The sequence below is a fragment of the Delphinus delphis genome, chromosome 4 (assembly GCF_949987515.2).
Source record: "Delphinus delphis chromosome 4, mDelDel1.2, whole genome shotgun sequence".
NCBI classification, from domain to species: Eukaryota; Metazoa; Chordata; class Mammalia; order Artiodactyla; family Delphinidae; genus Delphinus; species Delphinus delphis.
Genome location: NC_082686.1, coordinates 108,685,243 through 108,710,601, shown reverse-complemented (window position 1 = coordinate 108,710,601; position 25,359 = coordinate 108,685,243). Strand labels below are relative to the sequence as shown.

Below are 25,359 nucleotides of genomic sequence, written 5' to 3'. Positions count from 1 at the left end.
ATGATCTAGGAATATCAACCACAAATAAATAAGTCAAACACAAAACACATTCTTGTTTTGTCTCCAGCCTGAAATGAAAAGATCACTGGAAACAGAGAGGGCTGACCACTTCCAGGCTGGGAAGCAGCAGGAAAGGGGAGGGAGTGGGCTGGAGGGGCTGCCCCTTAATGAGGGACCCTCTCTACCACCATGCAGAGTGGTGCTCTACCTGGGCTGCACACTGGAATCACCAGGGGCATGTGGCAAAATTCCAGGCCCCATCCCAGACCAATTACATGGGATCTCTGGGTGAGGACCAGGGCATTGGGATTTTTGAAAGCTCCCCTGTCGTTCCAATGTGCAGCCACAGTTGGGGCCTTTGCTTTAAAAACGAAAAACAAAACACTGGAATATCTCACTGTCCCAAAATGTCTTTTTTCCCCCTCTGGGTTAGAGTTGCAGACAGGAAGGATAATATATTAGCTGTCCTTTGTGAGTGCCTTAGAGCTCTCCAAGCTGGCCACCTGAGTGTCTTGGGCTGAAGAGCAGCTGCTTCTCAGCCATCCGAGGCTGTGCATTTACTCCTGTCCTCTCCTGTCTCCTGCCTGCTCCTTTAGCTCCCTTAAAACACCTTCTTCTGCTCAAGGACCAGCTCAGGACTTACATTAGCGATAATCATGCTGCAGCTGCTATTCTTCTTATAGATCGTATCTAACATTTACTGAGTACAAATTATGTGCCAGGCATTGTTCTGAGTTCTTTACAGAGTATGAACTTAACTTAACCCTTATGATAATCATTTTCCTTTGTTTTCTTCAGTTAAATAATGATTTCATTCCTTTACTACATAATAAGTCAAATTTATACAACTATGGCAGAGGATGAGAATGGCTTATATTTCCAACCAGGAGAAGTCACTATTCCTTTTTGTAAAACTGAAGTATAGTTGATTTAAAATATTATATTAGTTTCAGAATGGGAGAAAATATTTGCAGACGATGCAACTGACAAGAGATTAATCTCCAAAATATACAAACAGCTCATGCAGCTCAGTATCAAAAAAAAAAACACCTCAATCAAAAAAGGGACAGAGGGCTTCCCTGGTGGCGCAGTGGTTGAGAGTCCGCCTGCCAGTGCAGGGGACATGGGTTCGTGCCCCGGTCTGGGAAGATCCCACATGCCGCAGAGCGGCTGGGCCCGTGAGCCATGGCCGCTGAGCCTGTGTGTCCGGAGCCTGTGCTCCGCAACGGGAGAGGCCGCAGCAGTGAGAGGCCCGCGTACCGCCAAAAAAAAAAAAAAAAAAAAAAAAGGGACAGAACCACTGTGGAAAATGGTATAGAGGTTCCTCTGAAAACTAAAAATACAATTACCACGTGACCCAGCAATCCCACTCCAGACAAAACTATAATTCAAAAAGATACATGGACCCTTATGTTCATAGCAGCACTATTCACAATAGCCAAGACATGGAAACAACCTAAATGTCCATCGACAGATGAATGGATAAAGAAGATGTGGTACATATATACAGTGCAATACTACTCAGGCATAAAAAAGAATGAAATAATGCCATTTGCAGCAGCATGGATGCAACTAGAGATTATCATACTAAGTGAAGAAAGTCAGAAAGAGAAAGACAAATACCATATGATATCACTCATAAAATATGACACATATGAAACTATCTATGAAACAGAAACAGAATCAGGAACACAGAGAACAGACTGGTGGTTGCCAAGGGGGAGGGGGGTGGGAGAGGGTTGGACTGGGAGTTTGGGATTAGCAGATGCAAACTGGAATATACAGAATAAACAAAAATGTTTTACTGCATAGCACAGGGAACTATATTCAATATCCTCTGATAAACCATAATGGAAAATATGAAAAAAAGTGTATATATATATATGTATAACTGAGTCACTTTGCTGTACAGCAGTAATTAACACAATACTGTAATTCAACTATAAATCAATAAAAAATATATTTTAAAAAAATGGGCAGAAGATCTAAATAGACATTTCTCCAAAGAAGACATACAGATGGCCAAAAAGCACATTAAAAGATGTTCAACATCACTAATTATTAGAGAAATGCAAATCAAAACTACAATGAGGTATCACCTCACACCGGTCAGAATGGCCATCATCAAAAAATCTACAGACGATAAATGCTGGAGAGGGTGTGGAGAAAAGGAAACCCTCCTACACTGTTGCTGAAAATGTAAATTGGTACAATCATTATGGAGAGCAGTATGGAGGTTCCTTAAAAAACTAAAAATAGAGCTACCATATGATTCAGTTATACATATACATATATCTATTCTTTTTCAGATTCTTTTCCCTTATAGGTTATTACAGAGTATTGAGTAGAATTCTCTATGCTATACAGTAGGTACTTGTAGATTATCTATTTTATATATAGTAGTGCATATGTGTTAATCTCAACCTCCTAATTTATCCCTCTCCCCTACCTTTGCCCTTTTGTAACCATAAGTTTATTTTCTATGTCTGTGAGTCTGTTTCCGTTTTGTCAATAAGTTCATTTGTGTCATTTTTTTAGACTCCACACATAAGTGATGTAAGATATTTGTCTTTCTCTGACTTTACTTAGTATGATAATCTCTAGGTCCACCCATGTTGCTGCAAATGGCATTATTTTGTTCTTTTTTAAGGCTGAGTAATATTTTATTATATATACACCACATCTTCTTTATCCAATCCTCTGTTGATGGACATTTACATTGCTTCCATGTCTTGGCTATTGTAAATAGTGCTGCTATGAACATTGAGGTGCATGTATCTTTTCAAATTATAGTTTTCTCTGGATATATGTCCAGGAGTGGGATTGCTGGCTCATACGGTAGCTCTATTTTTAGTTTTTTTAAGGAACCTCCATACTATTTTATCCAGAGATAAACCTATGCACCTATGGTCACCTAATCTATGACAAAGGAGGCAGAATATACAATGGAGGAAAAACAGTCTCTTCAATAAGTGGTACTGGGAAAACTGGACAGCTACATGTAAAAGAATGAAATTAGAACACTCTCTAACACCATACACAAAAATAAACTCAAAATGGATTAAAGATCTAAACATAAGCCTGGGATACTATAAAACTCTTAGAGGAAAACATAGGCAGAACACTCTCTGACATAATTGCCTTAAGATATTTTTTGATCCACCTCCTAGGGTAATGACAATAAAAGCAAAAATAAACAAATGGGACCTAATTAAACTTAAAAGCTTTTGCACAGCAAAGGAAACCATAAACAAAATGAAAAAACGCACAGAATGGGCGAAAATATTTGCAAATGAATCAACCAACAAGGGATTAATCTCCAAAATATACGAGGAGCTCATGCAGCTCAATATCAGAAAAACAACCCAATCAAAAATTGGGCAGAAGATCTAAACAGAAGATTGGGCAGAAGATCTAAATGTCTTACTGTATAGCACAGGGAACTATATTCAATATCCTCTGATAAACCATAATGGAAAATATGAAAAAGAGTGTGTGTGTATATATATATATATATATATATATATATATATATATATATATATATATATATATATCCTGTTCTCCTATCCTGTTCCACTGATCTATATTTCTGTTTCTGTTCCAATATCATATTGTTTTGATTACTGTAGCTTTGTAGTATAGTCTGAAGTCAGGGAGCCTGATTTCTCCAGCTCCGTTTTTCTTTCTCAAAATTGCTTTGGCTATTCAGGGTCTTTTGCATTTCCATACAAGTTGTAAAAATTTTTGTTCTAATTCTGTGAAATGAATCACTTTGCAGTACACCTGAAACTAACACAACATTGTGAATCAACTGTACTCCAAGATAAAATAAAAATTAAAAATAAATTGCTTATTCTTATAATATAGAGCCTATTAATTTTGTTGCTGTCAGTAAGAATCAGAATTTAGAACCCTTATTCTTTCTGTTTGTCTCAAGATTTTTTCATGTAGTAATAGCTTTTTTAAAGAGTAGAGATCCCCAGGAAGATAAGGAGATAAAATGGATGACTTCAAGATTCTCAAGATATTATGGCCAGTCACACAATGTATTTGTGCAAGGTCATGAGAGTCCCCTAGGTTTGTAGACCTGCTCCTTCTCCAGGTCAGAGGTCAATGTCAGCCAGGAGAGGACACTCCTACAACAGTTCAGAGCCAACTGGGACAACCCCTTCCCAGGAGTGTGAACGCAACTTATGAAGGTGGTAGGCAGGTCAGAGAGCCAGAAAAAGATTTTGACGTATTATTTTGATGTCCATTTAGAAGATGAAGATAAAGAAACAGGTCTAGAGTGGCAGAGCCAGGCTTTGACCTAGGCTCCAAAGCCTGTGTGTTTGATGACTGCTACCCAGTATGTCATCTGACCTACTCTGGGTATTCCAGGCTACCCTCAGCTCTCTTTCCTCTGAATTCACATTTTCTTAAGTCAATTCCACATGACATAACAATTTGTCAAGTTTGTTATTATTTGTTGCCAGTGTGATAAGTGTGTCTCTCCAGCTATATGAACTCCCCAAAAGACATAAATCTGAGAGGTCATATAAAATATCATGCTTGAGAGCAAGGATGGCCCATATAATTTTCCTCCTCTAAATTAATCACTAGATTAATTACTTTATCTAGCACAACCCCATTTTCCTAATCTGTAAAACATCAGAAATGATAGTTTCAACTCCATCCCCATGGCTATAGGAATAAAATGAAATTCTATAAGTATAAAGTCCTTAGCATAGTGCTGGTGCTAGTAAGGGTTCAACAAGTGTTTCATATTTAAAAGCTGATTTTAGCTCAGGTATAAAAAAATAATAGTACAATGTCAGAAAAATAGCAAAAGGTAATGTTTCTTCAGAGCTGTTAAGTATACACTTTTTTTTTTTTTTTTTTTTTTGCGGTACGCAGGCCTCTCACTGTTGTGGCCTCTCCTGTTGTGGAGCACAGGTTCCAGACGCGCAGGCCCAGCGGCCATGGCTCACAGGCCCAGCCACTCTGTCGCATGTGGGATCTTCCTGGACCAGGGCACAAACCCGTGTCCCCTGCATCGGCAGGCAGACTCTCAACCACTGCGCCACCAGGGAAGCCCAAGCATACACTTTTAAATGTTATTAGAGCAACCATTCTTCATATACATTAAAACAAAAAAAATACTGTCCAAAATGAATGTAAGTCTGGGTTTGTGCATCTGTACATACATGTGGGTTTATATATGACAATGTACATTCATGCTTTAAAGTCCCCCACTGCTGCAATGACAGAAGAACTAACAAAGAGAAAAATCATAATCTTGGTCGAAATAAAATAAACAAGATCACTGCAGATCATAAATGTAGTTGAGCTCCATATTCACAGAGGGCAAAGGTGGCCAAGAATTTATATCTTTTAGTACAATAGAAACTAAAAGTGTTCCACATGCTGTGGGAGATTAGAGCTGGTCTCTCAACATGAAACCAAGGTGGTGAAGAAAGCTGGAATGGGATCCTTGCTTATAATAGGAAACATTAAAAAAAAAAAAACTATTGTGAGGAAGATTCAAAATTTAATATCAAAAGAGGTAAGAATGAATAAGAAGACAAACAAAGTGCTGGTTTGCTTGGTGACTGAATGGGTAATATCTTCAACATCTCTAGTGGCAGAGAACTCTCAATCAATGTAAGGTCTGGTTAGGAACCTGGGGCACAGGTGGGCTGTGTGTATATGTGTGGGTGCCATGAGGGTGGGGGTGCTTAGTGTTCAAGTAGAAGCAATCCCAAAACCACTAGATAAGAAGGTTAAATATAGAAAGAAGGAGAATGGAAGGGGAAAAAACATTCCACTCAAAACTGAATATTCAACCCAAAATTCTAAAACCCATGTGGAAAAACTAATGCTAAGATGGAGTGCTAAAAACATCAACACATGGAAAGGAAACTCACTCTTTCACTTTGAAATAAGTATGTTTAGATGCTCAAAGATATAAAGAAATAGCTCCATAAAAAGAACAAGAAACTAAGAAGCCAAACAGTAAAATAAGAACAGGTGTCTACGAAAAAAAAACAATAAAAATTTTGTAAATCAAGTATATAGTCATTGAAATTAAAAGAATAGCTGGGATAAACTCTAGACCAGATGTAGTCAAAGAGATAATTAATGAATTGGAAAATAATACTGTAAACATATAGTACCCAGAATCAGCAGAGACATAAAAAAAACATTAGGGCTTCCCTGGTGGTGCAGTGGTTGAGAGTCTGCCTGCCGATACAGGGGACATGGGTTCTTGCCCCGGTCCGGGAAGATCCCACATGCCGCGGAGTGGCTGGGCCTGTGAGCCATGGCCGCTAAGCCTGTGCGTCCGGAGCCTGTGCTCCGCAACGGGAGAGGCCACGCCAGTGAGAGGCCTGCATACCGAAAAAAAAGAAAACATTAAAGAATTAAGAGATATAGAAAATAAAGTAAGATTCTAACCTAAATCTAATAGTACTTCCAGAAAAAGAAGACTGATGAAATGGCATAAAAACATATTTAAAGAACAAAACTGTTGAGAATTTTCTAGAATGAAAGAAAACATGAGTTCTCCAGTAGGAAGTGAATATGGAGTGCTAAGAAAAATAAACCTACTTCTAGTCATTTAATAGTGAAGTCACAGAACAGCTAGAATAGAAAGGAAAGACATATTACCAACAAGAAATAGTTGTAGAAAACAAACTTATGGTTACCAAGGGGGAAAGAGGGAGGGATAAATTGGGAGACTGGGATTGATATAGACACACTACTATATACAAAACAGATAACTAGTAAGAACCTACTGTATAGCACAGGGAACTCTACTCAATACTCTGTGATGACCTATATGGGAAAAGAATCTAAAAAAGAGTGGATATATGTATATGTATAGCTGATTCACCTTGCTATACAGCACAAACTGATACAACACTGTAAATTAACTACACTCCAATAAAAATTAATTTAAAAAAACAACAGGGATAGTTGAGTTCTCGGCAATAATTCTCAGAAGATAATAACTTTGAAATATAAGGGAAATATGTACATACACATATCAATAATACATACAGTACATTAGACCTTAAATGTTCATTACCTTAACTCTCTGGCAGGGCAGGGAGGAAGAAATTGTATCATATACTAGAAAACAACTGGAATCTTCAGCTCACCTTCCACTCCTCACCCCTTGTCACCAGGATGAAACAGCATGCCCGGCACGTGGGTGTTTACCGAGGAACAGGACCTCACAACATCATGAGGTAACTCATCCTTTCCATGAGTGCTGACAAGTCTTAAACCAACAAGATTCATAATCGTCCTTAAAATGGCTCAAATCATAAAATGAATAACTTAGGAAAGAAGGTTAATCTAAGGTAATAGGGAGGGAGGAAACTATTAAAGTATTTAGTATGAGACATGCAGAGTGAATAATGGTTTTAGGGTACTAACATAACACAAAAAGTGGTTACATGTTACTCTACTAGGGCTTGTTTAAACTTGTTGGAAGGCTTGGTGTTCACGGGATGAGCTTCATATAGGAGACAGACAGCTTGATATTTGTGCCTAAGAAGCTGGCTGAACCCAGATTCAGAGAGTGCAAGGAACAAGATACTGAATAGCTCAGCAGAAGAGGAAAAAATCAGTGAGGTTGAACCAGTGGGGTGGAAAGTCTGTAAGGCACACTGACATTAGAGGACCCCATAAAAATGAATAATGGTGAGCTGGCCCCACTGAATCAAATTTGTTAGATTACTGTGCTGTGGTTGAAAGGAAGCTGTCCCTGGAGTCTTTGAGTTGTGTGATTCTTGGGTCATTGAACACACCGGCTTTACCTATGGCTTATTACAGTATGAGCCAGATTTTCTCTATGGCTGAAGCCTCAGATTAATGAGGTAGAAGCTTAAAGGATTCAATTAATTCAAAAGAAAGCATTTCTAAAAAGAGCAAAAGCTTTCGGTGTGGTTTGAGTCCCTCAGCTTGATGGTAGACTAGGAGGAGTAAGAAGGCCAGCGTGAGGGTCCTGCCTCCCTCTCTGTTCTAACGTAAAGAACAGAGTAAAGAACAGGGTAAAGCTGGGCGAGCCACAGATCCTGCTTCTGACCTCTGCATCTGCTGTTCCCTCTGCCTGGAACAACCTCCCACCCCACCCCAGATATGAGCATGGCTAACCTCGCCTCTTTCCGGTCTTTGCTCAGGTGTTACCTTCTCTGTGAGACCTTTCCTGACCATCCCATCTAAAACGTCAACAGACCCTTTACACACACACTTTCTACACTTCTTCCCTCCCTTTTTCCCTTTAGCGCTTACCACTGCCTAGTACACTACACGTTACTTATTGTCTATCCTCCCTTCTCCCACCAATGCAGAGACTCCACGAAGGCAAAGATTTTTGTCTGTTTTGTTTACTGATATATGCCCCAACATCTACAGCATGTTGGTGCATCTCCAACAGGAGTTCCTCCATAAAAATCTTTTGAATGTGCCAATGAATCTTGCATAAGCCCCATGACAGCTAGCATTCCAGTGTTCGCGAATGCTAAGCTGAAAATCTTTATTTATTGCAATAATTATTGCAATATCTATAACTTATAAATCTAACCACATTCTGTTAACTTAAAACTGAGGTTAAGAACTTCCTCTAAGGTAATTATTGGTTTCATACAAACTATGCACAGTACATCCGCCTTTGCAGAAATATGATCAGACACTCGATTTAGATCAGACAATTTACGTTCAACACTCAGATAAGGCATCTGAGCCCTCTGCTGACAACAGAACTAGAAATTGACTGATTACGGGATAACACTTTGGCTTTCTAAATACAGCACTGCCTTTTCTCAGAAGAGCTCAAAAATAGACAAAAAAGATTTGAAAAAGATGAGTAAAAACCTTATATATATCCACTAGAATGTTGATTTCTTTATATATTTTCTCTCCTAAAGTCTAACAAAGAGACACCTGTAAAATGTTACAGGTAAGGGGCTCTCCACTTTCACTTAGGCCCAAATCAAAGAATCCAAATGAAAGATCATGGCTATCTTTATGCAATCACATTGTAAACTCTCGACCTATATGGGTTCCTAGACATCAACCAAGAGACTTTGAAGACTGAGAGGAACCCAGTTGGATATTTTCACAGGTGAATTTATTGGTTTGTTTCCATAAAACTATACCTAATTCTCTTTTATAATTGTAGATATTTAACTTAGAAAGTTAGGAGGCTCACTGATATCAGAAGAAATTTTATATTACTGGGTGGATTTAGAAACTAGAATAACTTGGGTTTTACTCAGAGCAACAAATGACTATTGTGATAGTATCAATAGCTAAATTTCCACCACTCATTTTCACTAAAAACTACATTCGCTAAACACATAACTGAGTCAAGACTCTCTGCTCCTTGCTTCTAAATGATAGACTACTCTGAGGCTGGCAACCAAGAGTTTTGGGAAACAAGAGGCAAAGATATTGAAATTCAGAGACAAAAATCTGGCTTATAAAATAAAGCTTAAAGAACGAAATTACCTATAATAGCAAGTAATTAATTATAAAAATAGCAATTAGCTGGAAGAGCAAAAAAGAAACAAAAATATTAATTATATTTTCACTTATGTAAATCTCTTGAGATTAATTTTCTGTAACCATAGCCCTATTAGTGGTATTTAATTGAGCTAATAAAAACTATTAAAAGGCAATGGATTAATACAGATGGTAATTTTTCCTTTTCACTTCAAGGCTGAGTCTTCTCCACTTCATCCCTTCTAAAATGCATCAAAGCCAAGAAAGAACTATCTACTGAGACTTCAGCTGTCATTAAGCCCTTGCCCTCTTTGAAAATAATACCAGCTCTCTTTAATACCTATAGGAAGCCATCACAGTTACTATTATTTCAAAGAGAGTAGACTTTTTTTAATGATGTAGTAATTGAATTCAGGGCAATAATGTAAATTAGCAGATTTTATACAATATTTCTCTTTTTTTAGAGGGTAGAATAATTGTCCAGACATCTAGAGGAATACTACTTTTCTGTAGAAATGAAATTGTAAACCTTATAACAAGTTAACATGAGCAGGTGCTACTCTCAGATTGTCATATGTTCCTGGAAATCATGTGAGTTATAGAAGGTGGGGGAAGTCAAGAAGTCCTAGTCCCCCATAGTGATGGGGGGTGGGAGAGGTCTTTAAGCCTTACATTTCTCCCAGGTTTGCATTTCCATTGGATTACCAGGCTAAATGGTACTTTTCTACAAAGGCAACTCCTTGATCTAGGACAGAGGTCTGAAGCACCATGCAGGTGGCAAACTATTCTATGCTATTTTATCTGAAATGTGGCAAATGTAAGATTTAGCCAAGAGATCCATGTCTGGAAGAGCTTGGAAATCTTCTGGTCCAAGGTACATTCTCTTAGGGAGGGGATGAGCATTCTAGAGAAGCATACACACTTGCAGCTGGGTTCTGTGAGCCAGCCTTGACAGGCAGCATGGGGGGGCTTAAAGCCCATTTATGTCAGCAGACAGCAACATTTCCAACCGCAATTTGAGTTTTGACCAAGCTGTAATAGGAGGGAATTTGTCCCTGGAGAGAGGGTCAGATGGGTTAATCACTAACATTCCTTCCAACTCTAGGACACAAGAATCCTTGACTCACTCACTCAATAAACATTTGGGAGTCTTTGTGCCAGCACACAAAGTAATTTTCAATAAATATCCTTTTTACACTACAGCTACCATATCTGTGAAGATTCCAACACAGCAGCAATTTTTACTGTAGCACAACAGAGGGTAAAAATTATGGCCAAGCCTGTAACTTACATAATGGAGCTTGAACTTGCACTCATCTTCAATTTCATCTGCGCTGTCTTCATCAGAAACTTCCCCTTCCTCTGCATCATCTCCAAGGTGATAAGGTAACTTCTTGCCCTGAAATGAAACAAAACACTCAATTTAAAGATGAAAATTCAGCAAGACAGGGGTATGGGAATTAAGAGGTACAAACTACTATGTATAAAGTAAGCTACAAGGATATATTGTACAGCACAGGGAAATACAGCAATTATTTTATAATAACTTTAAATTGAGTCTAATCTATAAAAATATTGAATCACTGTTATACACCTGAAACTAATATTAGTCAACTATACTTCAGTTAAAAAATAAAATAGGAAATGAAAAATGAAAATTCACAATAGCCAAAAGGTGGAAATAACCCAGTGTCTACGAACAGGTGAATGGATAAACAAAATGTGGTATATGCATACACTAAAATGTTATTCAGCTTTTAAAAGTAAGGAAATTCTGACTCATGTTACAACATGGATGAACCTTGAGGACATTAGGCTAAAGGAAATAAGCCCGTCACAAACGACGACTGTTGTATGATTCCACTTATATAAGGTACTCAGAGTAGCCAAATTCATAGAGACAGGAAGTAAAACAGTGGTATCCAGGGGCTGGAGGAAGCGGGTGGTGGGGAAGATGGGAGCTGTTTAATGAGTATGGAGTTTTGGTTTTGCAGGAAAATGAGTTCTGTACGTGGCAATGCGAATGTACTTGACACAGCTGAACTGTACACTTAAAAATGGTTAAGATGGTAGGTAAGTTTTATGTATGTTGTATTTTACCACAATTAAAAATAATTTTTAAAAACTGAAAAATGAAAATAGACTGTCATACTGAGTGAAGTAAGTCAGACAGAGAAAGAGAAATACTGTATGATATCAATGTGGAATCTAAAAAGAAATGATACAAATGAACTTATATAAAACAGAAACATCTCATAGACTTAGAGAACAAACTTATGGTTATGGGGATCGGGGAGCAGGGGAAGAGATAGTTAGGGAGTGTGGGATTGACGTGTACACACTAATACATTTAAAATGGATAAGCAACAAGGACCTACTGTATAGCACAGGGAACTCTGCTCATATTATGTAACAACCTAAATGGGAAAAGAATTTGAAAAAGAATAGATACATGTATATGTATAAATGATTCACTCTGCTGTACACCTGAAACTATCACAACATTGTTAATCAACTATTCTCCAGTATAAAGTAAAAAGGTTTTTTTAAAATAAAAGAAAAATGAAAATAAAATTTGTTATCTCCTTGCCAATCATTACTTCAGACTGACTTGAAGGCAGATCGCTTGAATTAGGGGCAAAGCAAAGGGAGAAGAGACTTTCACGAAAAGGCAGTTTTATGACTTCCAATTAAATACAATTAATTAGGGATACTATATTTACAAGTAAAAATCAGACCAGGCTTCTGTTCGAGAATATATGACTCGTCATAAACAGGCATCACCCCATCCCATGTCCTTAGAGCAGCTTGTTCTCCTGAGCAGGTTAAACGCGCCCTCCTCTCCTGCTGGTTGTGTCCTCTGCACTGACCAGACCTGCTTTTATGGACAATGCAATGACACTCCTGCCCAGCCAGAACATGCCCCTTGCAATCACTCACCAACACACTTTAGGAATCAGGGGCTTTTGGACAACAAGGGGGAATTCTTATAACAAAATGGTAGAAAACCCAAGTTATACAATTATATGCACATTATGATCTCAATGATATATATAAATTCAGGGAAAAAAATCTGGCAAGAAATATGGTCAATTATTAGGAGTACGAATGTCTGGGTAACAGCATTATGGGTGATAGTTATTTTCTCCTTTTCTACATTTCCCAATTTATATTCAGAAAAAGTAAAACTAAATAAAAAGCAGAAGAAGGAGGCATGGCCCAGGAGCCTGATAAGGGCTTCCAGGACGGCTAATCATCTGTACCAGTAAAAGCATCTTACTTGTAAGCAGAAAGGAATATTAATAGGAAATTGACTCACTCCCAGAATCTTGGGGAGCAGAGAGGGCAGAACCAGACTCTGTGGCTAAGGGACCAAGGTCACTGTGGTAGACAGCCTCTAAAATACCCACAACGGTTCCTACCTCTTGGTATTCATGTACTTCTATAATCCCTTCCCGTTGAGTGTGGGCTGGACCTAGTGACCCCACTGAATGAATGGAATACAGCAAAAGCATGAAGATGGGGGAAATTCTTTAAACGTGGAAGGTTGTTCATGTGCTTGGCAGCCAAATATAATGATAAATTTCTAAACATCATCCCAGACTACTACCCAGGCTGATCTTCTCTAAACTAGAGCTCCAGTGACTTCTGTTACATATTCCTGCTCTTCACACCATGACTGGCCCACCTTCAGCACTCTGGATCTTCCCCTCATCCACTTCTCCTCCCTCCACAGGGCCACCAGCACAGTCAGATTTTCAGAGAACTCTCCCTCCCAGTTTCCTGTATCTTCCCTGATACCCAAAGCTCTTGACCTAAAGGGCTTGGCAAAGAGATAAATTTAAAGCTGGTTAAATCATTTATGTAATGAAAACAAAATCTATATTAAGAATCCAAACTCTTAGAATTTGAATACTTAAATATTTTTTTCAACTTACAAAAGGATGGTTATAGGTTTAAAAAGGTGGTATTTAATTTGCCTTCATATCCCTATGTAATATACTTCTTATTTGTATGTGCTATCTGCAAAGTGAAAACTACATTCTTTTCCACAGGAATATATATAGCTATAGATATATAAATATGGCACTAAGCTTCAAATCCCCTTTACTTAAGTGTGGCAGTAGGTGGGGAAGCAAGGAGAGAAAGTTGCCATCTAGAGTATTCACAAGGCGCCCTCATTTTCAGTCCTTTCAAAATCCCATTAAAAGATATCAGGCGGCTTCCCTGGTGGCGCAGTGGTTGAGAGTCTGCCTGCTGATGCAGGGGACATGGGTTCGTGCCCCGGTCCGGGAAGATCCCACATGCCGCGGGGCGGCTAGGCCCGTGAGCCATGGCCGCTGAGCCTGCGCGTCCGGAGCCTGTGCTCCGCAACGGGAGAGGCCACAACAGTGAGAGGCCCGTGTACCGAAAAAAAAAAAAAAAGATATCAAGGCCATATCTTCTGCCAGCTTTTTCCACATTCATGGTCTTTGAAAGATACCTTATACAGGCAGATAGGAAGAAAAGCAACACCACAGAACATTGTTTCTTAACGTCTCTTATGAAGAGTGTTACACCTGAGGAAAATTATAGAATAAACTTAGGTAGAATTTTATGAACTTAACAGTGGCCCAGTGTAAACAAAGAATGACCTAGGAGTCCCCTTCTGATCTACATACTATTTCATGTGGGAGTCACACTCAAGAATTAGATTAATTTCTCCATGGTACTGAAAATATTTCTAGAGACTGGAACCATAGCCATCTCTTAGCTTTTAGCTGCCTGGCCCCAGGACCGCGGTAACTGCTCTATGACACATCTGTAAAAGTAAAATGCTTGGACCAGATAAGTTTTCTTTCAGTAATGAGCCTATGGAAAATTACTAAGTTCGTTATTATTTTTGTTCAAAAGCAAATTTTTGTTTAATTTTTAGGAGATACGTACACACACAGTTGGCCCTCCGTACCCAAGGGTTGGTTGAATCCGCAGATGTGAGGAGCCAACTGTACTAGGCCATTTCATACGAGGGGCTTGAGCACTGTGGATTTGGAACCAATCCTGTGGGTAATGAGGGACTAGTGTATATATCTGTGTGTGTGTGTGTGTGTGTGTGTGTGTGTGTGTGTGTACACACAAGGTTGGAAAGTTTGTGTGTTACAGTTATAATAATAAACAACTTACCCATCTCCAAAGTGGTAAGTAGCCATTCAAATGCTGCCTTTTGGATCACAGATTGCTCTGATGCTAAAGGAACTTAGGAAAATCAGTTCCCTTTTTGTTGTTTCAAATGGGAGTGTGTTGGTCTAGAGATCTAAGAAATCTCCTTAAAGTTTGGAGAAGGTTACTACCAGCAAATGGACTGCAGCTGCTTTGAAACACCCACAGCCCACATTGCTGCCACTCCTTCCAACGAGTGCCTCAGGTCTTCTGGCTTCAATTCATCCTGGTGCCCATTAGCCCTAGGACATTCTATGCCCAATGATCCAAAGCCCAGTTATGCACAAGGGATTCAATGAGTTCATATCAAATATTCCTTAAGTTCCACTGTCCAAATGAGAAGTATTTCAATCAGATGGACTCATTCTGCATTTAACCTTCTGACGCTTGGCTAAAGACCATTTGGGAACATGGAAATATTTACAAGGCTATAAAGCTGACACTGAGCTTTCTAACCTAGCAATCAGTTTTCACCACAAGAGACTGCGTTAGCAAGACTTCAGGAAAATTGACCTTAACGTTATTTCTCACATTATATAATTGGAGCTTTTATTCAAAATGCTTTCACACGTACAAATGCCCAATGACACCCCTTTGATGGATTCAGCCTATAACTCTCATTTAACTGATAGAAAAACAGGTTTTGACCCATTCTAAAGATGAATACTTTACATCTTCCCCATGTGCTGTCCTCTCTTAAAGCCCCAGTTAAAGTCTTGCTATGAAATTACACTATCTGACTTTCCTGCGCCTCCTCTGTGATATTTGGTTTTTGTACACACCCTTTTTAAGTAAAATATAACCCCATTTGATCATTAATACTCTGCTGCTTTTCCTTAGGTATTTAGTCTCAAAACAATACAACTATCCAAGATGCTTTTAGTCCAAATACACAAAATTAACTGGAATTAAATAAAATCACATCAGCAATCTGAGAACACAAGGAGCTGTCTTTCTGGCTATTCCTTGCATTAATAATATTCATTTCAGGTAGTAAGTTTTCTCCCTCAGAAGATCTGTTTATGAAATGCCACTCTATTCACCTACTGCTCCTCTGCCTACACACGAATCCTCTGGGGCACAGTGTCTGAACGTGTGCTCCACTTTGAAGTGAGCTCTTCTCACTTACATAACCAAGGCTGACCAACCATGAAGACTTTTTTTGACAGACAGTTATTGGAGCTTGAAATGGCAGAGAAGAATCTGAAAGAAATGCTTTTGGATACGGACACATGTAATCCAGGCCTCCCATACACAGACCCCTCTCCAGCGTCAACTACCACAGACTAAAATATTCAGTATTTGATTTACAGTACTGAGGTTCTCACTTCATAAAAACAAATCCCAGAATACATGACCAGTCAGTAAAAAGCTCTTTCTGAAGGTATGACTATAAGTAAGTTGGAACAAGGTGCATGCACAAATCTAGACAGCCCTTCATATATTGACTATTATTCTCTTGATAAACCAGTTTTCAGTCCTTAAGGGAGGGAGGGCTTAGCAGGTCATTAGTGCCTTTTATTGCATTCCTGAGGTAATTACCTTCACTAGGATTTTGCCTTTCAAACTTTGAGGGCTTGGAAGCTGCTTGGTCTCTCCTGTGTCTACAGATGACAGGTCGAGTTTGTCTCGGAATATTCCTTTCAGGTACTGAGCAATTTTCCTCTGCTGCTGGACACTGCAGTGATTCTCAATAGACAGTATGACCGGGAACCTGAGAGAACAGCAGTACATTGTAAAGGTGTCGAGTACAGCAACTCACAGGGACTTTTGAAAATTATTCTGTATTCATTATGTTCTTACAAGCCTAGTGACAGTATTTGTGAGCGAGGTGATAATTAAAATGCTTCTAAAATGAAAAAGAGGAGAGATGCATTAAAAAAAAAAAAAACTCCTCTGGCCAAATATATTTTACCAGGCATAAGGGGTGAACAAAATACCAATCCAGATGACTTGGTCTAATATTTTGTAGCTCTCTCTCCCTCACACACACATGCACACACACAGTACATATATTTTGTCTCTTCTACAAGAAAAAATAAAAGAGAAAATTTTGAGAGATAAGAAACCTAAAGAAAGAAAACTCATAAGGTAATTTTGTCTTGTTTATTCAAAAGTCTAGAAACATCTAGGAGACCACTATCATTAAATGAAGATATTTACTCTAAAAATATATATTCAACACACAGCTTGAAAATTACTATTGAGGATAAAATAACACAATGGAATTTTGTGTTTTATAGTGTCCTATGTCAGGCATTTCAAAATCATTTGTATAGAATTACATACTAGTCTTTACTTTCAGAAAGGAAAAAACAAAGTCAAGCATTCACTCTCCTCCAGCACTCAGGGATCTGTGCAGAGAATGTGAGACCCCAATGGAGCGATTAGTACAGACAGCCTTAGGAACCAGCAACGATTCCATGACCTTACTCCTCTTCTGACTTTGTTTTTTCCTCAGAAAAACAAATTAAGGCTTATTTTCATTTTTTTTCTAGTTTCCATCACATATCTTCTGAAGTACTAGGCAATATATTTTTTTCTGGAATAGACAAACCAATATTTAACTTGCGTAATATGTCTATATGGAGAAAAAAATTTATTTATGCGCTTGTATGAGAAGCACAAACTCCACAATACAGGCTGTGACCTCCTGAAATTACATTCTATCCTCATTAGTAAACCTGATGCCAGAGGTAACTCGAGAGATGAACCTTTGTGACTGAGGTTGGTTTGGTTACCGGACTATAATCTGTTTGCTCCTGGGTCCTCACATGGGTTTTACCCCAGAGTGTTAGAAAGAGAAAAATAGCAGACTAGCAACCCTGAGTTGTCTGCGCAGTCACATCAGGGAGTTCTAGCAATGGATTTTTAAATTATCAATCTGTTTATAAAAAGGCTATCAGTGTCTAATGATGCTTGGTGTATTAAGTAGTGCTTCTCGACAGGGGCTGGGGTGACTGTGTGGCACTCCTTCCAAAGGGACATTTGTCAATGTCTGAAGACATTTTTGGTGGTCACAATGTTGGGGATGGGAGCTGCTACTGGTGTTTAGTGAGTAGAAGTCACAAATTTGCTCACCATCCTGCAATGCACAAGACAGTTCCCCATAACAAAGAATTATCTGATCCAAAATGTCAATAGTGCCAAGGTTGAGAAACCCTGGTGTAAATATGCAACTAAGGACTTCCCTGGTGGTCCAGTGGTTAAGACGCTGCCCTTCCACTCAGGGGTCGTGGGTTCAATCCCTGGTCAGGGAAGTTCCACGTGTGGTGTGTTGAAGCCAAAAAATAACCACACGTGAAACAAAACAAAACATTTTCAGTTTGGGACTTCCCTGGCAGTCCAGTGGTTAAGACTCTGCGTGTCCACTGTAAGGGGTTGCGAGTTCAATCCCTGGTTGGGGAACTAAGATACCACATGCTGGGTGGCACGGCCAGAAAAAAAAAAAAAAAAGATGCAACTAGAACTTAAAGCTGCACTTTTAAAATGTGCTAAACAAGCTTATTAATTGTTTTAATTTGAAGTGCTTTTCTCCTAAGGATCCCCAGACTTTAAGTAAGCATAGTCAAGTCACCAGAGGGTCCTCCAAAGTACATAGACAGCAGGTCTTCTCAATGCCCTACTTCACATGTTGGAAAATAATGGCAAATCACTTCATCAACTTGGCTAAGATTAGTAGCAATCAGGGTAAAAAGACCCATCAGAATTTAGTACTCGGATTCTTCCATGTGCAAGTCACCACAAACCAAACCTGCTATGCAGCAAGTGTCTCTTATCAGAACAGCATTTTAACTTCATATTTAATTAATGAGAAGACGAAATGTTAGAAATTTTAAAGGCTACTAATGTCTATAAAATGAATTTTATGCAATTGTAATTTTAATTTGCCTTTTTTAATGCAAAAATCATTTCTTGAATGTCTGGTATATTGCAGGCACTGGCTAGGCAATAAAGAATGAATAAGGGGGAGTTCTCTGGTGGCCTCATGGTTAGGATCCTGAGCTTTCACTGCTGGGGCCCGGGTTCAGTGCCTGGCTGGGGAACTGAGATCCTGTAAGACGCACATAGCAGCCAAAAAAAAAGGGGTGGGGGGGTGGGAATAAAGTTTTATTTTTAATTTCTCTTAAAAATGAATGAATAAGACATAGCCACATACTTTCAAGGAGTTCACGGTCCTAACTACTTAAAAGAAGGCAAGTCACCAACAATTGCAAGAAGGTGCTGTATGATATGATAGAAATATGTTGAGTGCTAAGGACAGCGAAAAGAAGCATTTAAATCAGTTGTAGTATTGGTAAGTTTGCCAGAGGGACAATGCCTAAGCAGTCTTCTAGGATGAGCAAGAATTGGGCAGGTGGAATATTGGAGATGAGTGTTTCAGACAGAGAGAACGGCACAAGTGAGGGTAGGGTCTGTGACAGCACTGAGATCCCCAGGGACTCCGGAAGACAGTCAGTGACGGCAGAAGCCCAAGTCTCTGTGGAGCAACAGTAGAAGACAACACTGGAAGAGCAGGAAGAGGCCAGGCCTTGAAGGGCACGGAATGCATGACCATGAACAACAGGGAGTCTTTGAAGGACTTTAAGAATTACAACATCAGGGCTTCCCTGGTGGCGCAGTGGTTGAGAGTCTGCCTGCCGATGCAGGGGGACACGAGTTTGTGCCCCGGTCCGGGAAGATCCCACATGCCGTGGGGTGGCTAGGCCCGTGAGCCATGGCCGCTGAGCCTGCGCGTCCGGAGCCTGTGCTCCGCAACGGGAGAGGCCACAACAGTGAGAGGCCCACGTACCGCAAAAAAAAAAAAAAAGAATTACAACATCAGCTTATATTTTCAGAAAGAAACATACTACACCAGTGTGGAGGATAAACCAAAGAGAAATGAAAATGAAGAGAAGGCAGTGGAGTCAAAAGATACTTTAGCAACTAGAATTGAAAAGATTGGCTGAATCGAGAGTGGACTTCCAGTTTCTAGGTAAAGCCATTGGTAAACAGTGCTACCCTCCTAACTAGAAGGAAATGGAGTAAGAGGAAGCTTGGCAGAATGAAATGCTGAGTTCAGTTTGGGGTGGAGGCCCCGTGCTGGTAGGAGTCTTATCCTCGCTCAGTGTTGAGGCTCCCCAAACCTATTATAGTATGCCTGGCTTAGAGTGGGCAACTTTAAATATCTAAGTAAATGTCTGAATAAATAATGAAATTTGTTAATTTTCAGGTACCTATGGGATACTCAGATGAATTTGTAGTAAGAATTTTTCAATATATCTCTGAAACTTAGGGAAAACATTCTGGATACATAATGGGCAAATAACCAAAAAGTAGACCAAGGACAACAACTTAGGAAATAGTGACTATTAAAGGAGTGAGGAAATGGACTAGAAGACCGTAGGCTAAAGAAAGATGTCAAGAAGCAATGGCAGCAATAGAGGAGAGAATGCTATGATAGAGGTCCCCCAAAAGCAAGTATTAAGGAGAAAATTATCACCATTATCAAATGCCAAGGACCCCAGGCACTTCAGTATACACAGGACATCCAGCAAGTCTGGAAACCAAGATATTATTATTTTATTGTATTGCAATATAATCCCAATAAGCTATTTATTATGTATAGTAACCTGTGTTTCTAAACTTCATAGACACTCTGTACACCCTGGCTTTAGAAATTTTGAGGTCACTCTTTGTAAGAACGTGCTTCGAGGAGGCAACATCTTGCGAGAGAATGGGGTAAGGAATAAAGAGAGCACAAGAAAGTATGTACATGCGGCCCTTGTTTGTTCAGTGTTTTGTTGGGGAGGAAGGAGAGAACCAGGGCAGGAGAAAGCGAGATGTAGACTCCAGGGAAGTGTGTGGCTTGGTGACCGTGTTACGTCAGGCAGTGCTGCATGTGCCAGCTGAGCCTGGCTCCCAGCTGCTGCTCTACTTACTCGTTCTTCACAAAGGCATGCTTGTTGATGGTCTCCACAACATCTCTGAAGAGGATCTTTGAAGTGAGCGTGTAACCGTGGTGTACGACCGGCTCTCCGTCGGGGCCATCCCAACAGTCAACTGCCAAAAACAGAATGTCACATCAACAACTCAAAGTTTCTGGTGTGTCCTGATAGTTCTGGAAATAGCAGACAAGTATTAAGTTTATTGTTTGAGCTTATACGTATTATGATCGTGACAAAGATGTCAGACCGAAAAGAGTGTTCTGGCATATTTATCAGAATAAGGAATTACACATTACAAATGATTTACTGCAAGTAAATCTGCTTATAGTTAACAAAGAAGTCATATACACAAGCAGCTTAGCCTTTACCAAGAACTCTCATTAGAAACTGCTCTAAATCCAACCGAGTATGCCTGAGCATAGTGATATTTCTTAACAGGTTGTTTCTCTATTTTACTTCTTCTTATTCAGTTTACTATAGTCTTTTAATGTCTCAATGACCCTCTCAAATCAGTAACAGGGTTTTTCATCATTGTCCTCCTAAACTCATTATGTTTCCATTAGATTTATTTCCATATGATTAATTCGACAGTAGTTCTAAAATAGCATTGACTTCTTAACTTCGAATCTTCAGGCCCTGCTAAGATTTATGTGCATATGGGCAAATGATTTAATAATTTAAAGTATTGCTTCCCCATCCATAAAAGGAAAACTAAGAACAGGACTTGAATCATAAGTTTGAGTGATTTATAAGTACATGAAAGGTTGATTATAAACCTGCATGGCACACAGTAATCATTATTGTTATTAATACTATTGATACTGTTATGTGTATGGACAACCTCACTGACCCCCAGCTGGAGAAAGACAACAGCTTCCTCACCATCCTCCCCAACTTAGAGTTTGCCTTCCCTTGTTTTACACTTTGCCACCAGACTAATTTCTCAAAACACGGCTTTCTCCATGTCACTACTTTGCTCAAAAGCCTACTCAGTGCATAACATAGCATCCGACACACAGTATGCACTCAGTAGGTCTATGTTAAATTTATTAATAAACAACTTATAGCAGCTCCTGCCTGCTTAACCCCAGGGTCCCTATCTCTGGCACTAGAGACTGGCTAGCCATTCAACTAAGCCTGTTTTCTCTCTCGCCCTAGCTCACAGCTAGACTACAGTTCCCAGCCTTCCCTTTCAGTAGGACATGGCCATTGAAATGTGGGCAGAAATGATGTGCACCACTTCCAGGTCTGCATTATGAAACCCTGCCCTCACAGTTATCCATGCCCTCTCTTCTGCTGTGAGTTTGGAAGTCATGTGCTGAAGATGGCACAGACACAGAAGGAAAGAGCCTGTACCCCTAAATCACTGCTTGAAAGAGTCACCCATTAAGAACAGCTATTTCGGACTTCACATAAGAAATAAACTTCAGTTGTTTTAGGGCACAGAGATTTAGGCTTAACTGTTAAAGAAACTAGTTAATTAATATCTTAGATCCTGTTTGACAAGTCAAACTTATTTTCTCCTACTTCGAAACTCACAGACTTATTCTTCCAGTTAGGCAAGCTTCCTCACATACGATCCTACTTCCATGCCTTTGTTTCTTTCATTTAAGGTCAACTGAAGTGCCCTCTTTCACTTTGCTTATCTCAATCTCAACCAAGGGTCAAATCCTTGATTAAGGATTTAGATCCTAAACCAGGATCCCCCATAGAATTTTGCCAGCTCTCATGACATTGCCCTTCCTTATGACAGGGGGTCACAAATTCAAATACCAACAAGAACCTAGCAGGTCACATAAATAAATGTAGCAGCCCAACAGGGAATGTGTGTCTAAACGAGGTAACTATTTCTCACTGTCAGTCAATCATTCTTAAGTAGGAATAAGGACCCAGTTACCAGATCTGAGAAAAGTCAAAGGTCTCCTTCCTCTCTCTTTCTGTCTCTCTCTTTCTAGATAGATGAGAGTTGGGGGGGGGGGGGTTCTGTTCCCTAACTAATACAGTTACATATATCAATTAAATACTGCCTATTAAAATATCCTTGGGGGGGAATGGAAAAAGGAAAAGGAGAAAGTACTCTCAAGGTTAAAACCATAGGAATACTGGAAACAAATTTTAAGAACAAATATTTTGGGATGCTATCATACAGTGTTATACTGTTCCTTTGGGCCTGTAAATGAGGTCAAACATATAAAGGCATCTTCTCAGGAGAGAGGCTCCATCCCTCTTTTGACATGTGCTTGACATTCTTTAATTTGCCTTTGGATATAAGTGTGAAAAGAATAAACAGATGTTTCAAAAGTATGTAACTTAAACAATATACCCCAATTTATACCCCATTTTGGAAGAAAAAGGGCTTAGGAGGGTTTCTCATAAATGAGCTCATATATTTTCAAAAAGAATGCAAAGTAGACGAGGCAATGCCACAGCTGACTTGATGATCATGTACACATAAAAATATCTCTTCATAAGAAACTACTTTGGTAATGAAAGAAGGAGCCCTTTTGCTAACATTTATAACACAGGCAGAATATGCATAGTTGAGGATGGTTCTCCTAACGTTCACTTTTTAGGCCTATTTTATCACTTGTCTGTTAAATGAGGATAGCAATATCCCCAAATGGTGCTGTCATCTGAGCGTGTGGCATCCACAGTCAAGTTCAAATGGCCACGAAGAGCTCCTGTAAGAGCTAGTGCTATGATGAGAACGTTGGCAAAGTAGAAATCCTCTAACCAATTTCCTAGCCACAAAATAGCCAGGCCCACTTTTTCAATCAGACCACATGTTAGAAGCCCCCAAAAGCACCCTGACAAACAGCTGGTCAGATGTGAAGACCAGCTGAGAGACTAACATGACAGCTTTTCATAGTGGAGCTCAAAATGTTTCACCCTGATAGTGCTCCCAGAGATAACAGGAAAAGTTGTGAACTGATTACAACAGCAATACAACGTCAGTTCCATAATGAAAGTGAAAATCCCCTGGACAGAACATCCATATTTATAAAGCAACTAGGGCTGATAATCAAGGGAAAGGAAAGGCCGTGTAAAAAATGTCATCAATCTGATTTGCTGGCAAACTCACTTCACCAACAAAAGACTTACTCGTCTTCCCCAAGACACCATATATATCCTGACCGAGGACATTGTTGCAGCTGAACTAATGGAGATGGAAAACACAGTATTATCAAAATAGAAGCTTGAAAGTGGAGAGATTCTTCAGGTCACAATACCATGAAAGAACTGTCCAGAATCATTACTCTCCATCTCTAAGAACTATACTTGGCAAAAGCTGCTTCAGAAAATTATCTGTGGGACCTGAAATTTTTAATCCATGACCTGCTACATTCTATAAATCAGGTTCTTTAACTCCTAGCTGCAGCTGTTTAAGAATAAAAACAACTTCATCCAGAAGCAAGGTAGATAAAGCACCACTGGGTGTGTATAGATTGGTGCCTCCAGGTCCAAGCTTGAAGTGTAAACTAAGATCTTCAAATTACAGGGCTGACAGAAATTGTCAGGAGAGCACGAGAAATCACGTTATCAAGTTCTAAAGTCTTCAGGAACATCTAGATATTTAGATGCCAAGCCTAATCACAGGTCAAGCAAATGCCTCCTGTTAAAGCCAACCTCCTCTCTGTGCTGTGCACTGTTCTTCCTAGTCTTCCTTATGTGACCAGATGGCCCTTATTTGATCCCTCGCTTGGGTTGGTCATGTCATTCAATGCGTGTTCTTCCAAAAACCCCAAAGGCTTCCTGGAGAAGCAAAGTGGGGGAGTCAGACAACTTGCATTCAAATACCAGCTTCCAAGCTTCCTAGCTATGGGACCTTGAGCCACCAACCCTACCCCAAATTGGGGTGCCTTCTTAAGGAGATTATTCCATCTTCCTTAGTGTTGTAAGAATTAAAGAAGGATGCATGGAAAGCACTTAACCAGAACCTAGCCCACAAAAGGGGACGAAATCATGGTGGTTTCCCTGTTCCTTCCCAGTATATTCAAAGCCAAGGTGACAACCATAGTTTCAGACAGGAAATAGAGCAAGTACAAAGCTGACCAAGTCTCCTAGATAAACACAGTATAATGCTTCTTCTCAACAAAACCTTCCAGAAATAGCAGCTTGACTTTCACTGTCCAGTCATAGATTTTTCCAATAGTGAAAACTTCAAGCCAAACAACAGAGGAGAAGTTTGCTGATGCAGGCTTGGCGAGGGAGATATTTGAGAGATTGCACGTCCTTTGAAATTATATACAAGCTGTGCATCTTCTCAGTTTGTGTGAATGTCTGGAGCAAGCAACACCTTTTACACAAGGAGGGCAAAGATCAATAGCTTCTATTACTTTGGTGACTGGCAAAGAGGAAGAAAGAAGGTACAAGGGAAGGCCCATGTTCAATGTCATCTGCTGCACACAATTTCTAAAAGCTAATTTTAAAATTAAAAGATCCCTGAAAAAGCTAAAACTAAAAATTATTTGTGTCTTACTATAAATTATCTTAATCAGATAACTTTCCTTCTTAATAGCCCAAGGAATGCCAGAGAATTAGAAGATCTGATTGAGTAAGGAGTTGATCATTAGAACATGGTTAAGCTTGGGTAAGACACTGATTTTGGACAGAGAAATCCAAAAAGAAATGATTGGGCACCTGAAAGACCTGAAAAGCAAAGGAAACAGTACAGGGCACAGAAGTAACAAAATTGCAAAACTGCCTGGAGTTGACTTTCACTTCATGGAGTCACCAG

The 25,359-nt window shown here is 39.4% G+C and overlaps 1 protein-coding gene across 1 annotated transcript in view; it reads right to left on the bottom strand.

Annotated features, from left to right (window-relative positions):
- PLCH1 (phospholipase C eta 1) overlaps positions 1 to 25,359 on the bottom strand; it is a 233,325-nt gene that overhangs the window by 50,128 nt on the left and 157,838 nt on the right. The window contains exons 10-12 of the mRNA XM_060011265.1: positions 20,616 to 20,736; positions 16,237 to 16,408; positions 10,787 to 10,894 (exon numbers count right to left, since the gene is read on the bottom strand). Coding sequence (XP_059867248.1) covers positions 10,787 to 10,894; positions 16,237 to 16,408; positions 20,616 to 20,736 — 401 coding nt within the window. The remainder of the gene's footprint in view (positions 1 to 10,786; positions 10,895 to 16,236; positions 16,409 to 20,615; positions 20,737 to 25,359) is intronic.